Source organism: Anastrepha ludens, chromosome 2 (genome assembly GCF_028408465.1).
Source record: "Anastrepha ludens isolate Willacy chromosome 2, idAnaLude1.1, whole genome shotgun sequence".
NCBI classification, from domain to species: Eukaryota; Metazoa; Arthropoda; class Insecta; order Diptera; family Tephritidae; genus Anastrepha; species Anastrepha ludens.
The window spans coordinates 86492174-86495923 of record NC_071498.1 but is presented as its reverse complement, the minus strand read 5'-3'; the positions used below and the strand labels follow the sequence as shown (position 1 = coordinate 86495923).

The 3750-nt window shown below is 44.2% G+C and overlaps 1 protein-coding gene across 1 annotated transcript; it reads left to right on the top strand.

Annotated features, from left to right (window-relative positions):
* The first annotated feature begins 375 nt into the window (after nt 1-375).
* LOC128854715 (neprilysin-1-like) lies at nt 376-3232 on the top strand. Its single transcript, XM_054089023.1, has one exon. It carries the CDS (start codon nt 524-526, stop codon nt 2723-2725), a length of 2202 nt encoding a protein of 733 aa, XP_053944998.1. The 5' UTR covers nt 376-523; the 3' UTR covers nt 2726-3232.
* The last annotated feature ends 518 nt before the right edge of the window (nt 3233-3750 follow it).

Sequence of the window (3750 nt, the reverse complement as noted above, 5' to 3'; positions counted from 1 at the left end):
CATGCCAGATAATCAGATCAACGTTGAATGGCAGCGATGAGTGAAGAAGAGTAGACGAATTGGCGGACTGATGTGATAGCGAGGTGACGGGCTGACATTATCAACTAAGGCGCGCGCGCATGATATACTACACAAACGTGCAGCTGTTGCTTTCACCACGAGAAAAAGCAAAAGCATTTCGGGGCATATGTATGTATGCACATGTATGCACGTAAGAAAGCCGATGGTTGCATGCGAAGTCACTGAAGAAAAAAACCATATGTAGAAGAGTCAGAACGTTTTGAAATGAGCACAATGCCGATGTTGCTTCTACTGCTTGTGGACCACTTCCAGGTATGGCCGCTGTTGCAACGCATCACAGAAATCATTCCATTCAGTTGAGAACAAAGAGTGGCATTGACACGAAGTGTTGCTGTGTGTGCCATTAAAAGAAAATAAGGCATCCCGGTTGTGCGCTGATATTTAAAAATCGTTGAAATAATCTCGTTGTGCTGTATTCCAATTCGCACTCCTCTGCCATAAGATGATGCGCGCGCATATTTTCGTTGTAATTTATGGCTTGTTTATAGCAAAATACGCATTTGCCGCCCCCGCTACCAATACGAACGTGGAGGATATAAATGCGCTTTATGTGGAACAACTTCTGAGCAATCTTAATACCAGCGTTGATCCTTGTGAGGATTTTTATGCATACGCCTGTGGTAACTGGGCGCAAAACTATGACGCTGCCGCGTATGTTGATGTGCCCGGTTATATGGACCATAAAGTGAATAAACAACTGTTGAGCGCATTGTTGGCGGCCAAGGCGAAACTAACTGAAAATGGTGTGATACAACAAGCCTGGCGCTACTATGAATCGTGTGTGAATCTTGAGGCGCCCGCACTAAATTCATTCCTGCGCTATGTGCAACAGGCATTGCATTTGGAGTGGCCCATATTTCGCGCTGATTGGCAGCAGCCTTGGCGGAATGCCACACAATTTGATTGGTTGAGGGTAATTGGCGGCTTGCGCGCTTATGCACTGAATGGCGTATTTATTACACAACATGTGAATGTGCGTCTCACCAATGGTTCACATTATCTGTTGGAGTTACATGCGCAACAACCAGTAACTGCGGCGACATGGTCACTTGCCTTGCGCTACAAGGATATTGAAGATATATTTATTAATTTTGGTTTGACACTGGAGGAGGCGCATAATGTGAGCACCGCTGTTATTGCGTTGGAGCAGGCTATGGATAACGCATCCGGTGCTTTTGCACTACTAAACGCGAACACTTTAAATGCAAGCGATACAAATGTGACGCGCGCAAACTTGACGAGCTTCGAGATGAATATCGCGGATTTAACGGAGTTAGTGCCGCAAATTGATTGGCGGAAGTACTTGGAAAATGCACTCGGCCAGGTAGTGAACTTAGAGAGAACTTTGGTGCAAACATACTCCTACGATTTGATCTACTTCCGCCAATTGCCAGCTCTGCTTGCCGCGCACTCAAACGAAACTATTGCTTACTACATAATGCTGAAATTTATGTATCAATTAAGTGCCGATTTGCCTGCCGTTGTGCCCGGAGCGGATAAGTCAAACCATTGCGTGCGCCTGTTACGCGGTTATATGCCACTAGCAGCTAATTACTTGTACGAAGAATATTACTATAAACAGCGACGCGTGGCTAGTGACGCAGCGCTGCAGCGCATGTTCAACAAATTACGTGCCAACTTCGCGCAAATAGTCGCCACCAATACTATGCAGCTGAACTCCACCGCACGCGCTTACATACTCGACGAGCTGGCCGGCATGCAGCTACGCGTAGGCAATGTGCCGCATGCGGCGCAGAATTTGACACGTCTTGTTGAAGAATACTATGCGGATGTACGCATGAACGGCAGCGACTTTTATGTCAACCATATACAGCTGATACGCAGCAATGTGCGTCGTTCGCAGGCGAAGCTGTTAAATTTACCACGCACTTCAAATGCGTCGCAGCAGTTGATTTACGAGCATGATTTCGAAACTGCGAGTTCCTCATCGCCGGTGAAAATCTTCGATAATGTAGTGCTTGTGCCATACGGCTACCTGCAGCTGCCGCTGTACGAACACCGCCTGGACGCGCTGTTGCAGTATTCGCTTTTCGGTTTCATACTCGCGCATGAGATAATGCACGCTTACGATCTGTTTCACATCATTTACGATCAACACGGCAACTTCAATGCGTTGGGCTTGGACGTTGCTGAGCATTATTGGGATTTCATCAACTGCACGCGCCAGAGGCAGCTGAATGATGTGCTTTCCGAGAATATGGCCGATGTAGCTGGTTTGCGCCTGGCATACCAAACGTATTTCGGCGTGACCGAGAGTAGCGCTGTTGCAAAAGAATCAAACAACATTACTAAAGATGATGTCGCAGCTGAACCACGGCCGTCATCAGCTGGGCATGTTGGAAATGTGGCTTCAACAACCAGTCAGCTGCCTGCCATGGATAATAATGAAATCCCTGATAATTTCACAAACACCTCACCATCGGCAGCCTCATCCCCATTACTGCCGCATGGCAATTTCACTCGTCCTCAACTGTTCTTCATCAACTCTGTGCAATTTTTGTGCGCCAACATGCCCCGCATTCAGGCACTGGACGTACAAGCGGTGCACCTCGGCCATGACATGCATGATGTGCGCGTGCGACGTAATTGGGCGAATTTAGAGCATTTTGCGGTCGCATTTTAGTGTGCACGCGACACACCGATGAATCCGAGCCAGAAATGTCGGTGGTGGTGAGCAGGTGAGGGGCCTGTGCGCTTGTTTGTTGTCCATAATGTGGTGATGGCGCCGTTCATAAGCGGATTACAATTTTCTAATTCTAATATGTATGTATGTGTATGTACTTTAATGTTTGTTTGCATCTCTTTGCGAAAAAATAACGAATTATGTTAATGGTAAAAGTGTAGCTTATTTGCGTTAAAGTTCTCGCATCTGGCGCGCTCGAAGTAGAAACATTTTTCGCTTACAAATAAACACATAAATAGTTTATGAATTATAATTTCCACCCTTGACCGCCTTTATGTATGCAGCGAATTTTTGCGTCGTGTCTGAAAGCTGTTTAAGCATTCGTAAAGTTAGTTTGCGGTACTTGCCTTTTGTGTTGGTTAAATGTATTCCCAGTTGTGAATTGTAATTTTGAAATTATTTCTGGAATATAAAGGAAAAGTTTTGCAATTAAAAATATTTACATATTTATGGATGCATTAAGTTTAAATATTTATACATAAAAATATATGAAAATTAATTTTTAATCACTGCCTGAGTTTTATTTTACCGCTTAGTTTGCTAAGCTACTTTAACACGAATAAGTGTACGGCACTTTAACAATTATTTTCATTTATGTAGGATGAACGATTCTGAATAGGAAGGATGTTTTTTTAAAAGAAACGCGATTATTAAGAAAATTAGCTCTTTAATTAGGTAGATACTCGTACTTAAATGATATTAATGATTTCGGGCATAAAAACCGTCCGCAAAACAAGAATAGCACTTTTCCTCTCTCATTTTAAAGTAAACTAATTTTGAATGGTCCGGCATGGTTAGCATGTTTTTGGATGACTCGAAGTTGGACGGAAGGGTTAGTGGAGAGTATTCTGCGAGGAGCTTAGCGTCAAATTGAAATTCAGCCACCCGGGCCACTATAGTGTTTTCTAAGCGCGGATGGGTTGCTTACTTCTATAACTACTATGAGGGAGGTAAATCCTCATTCC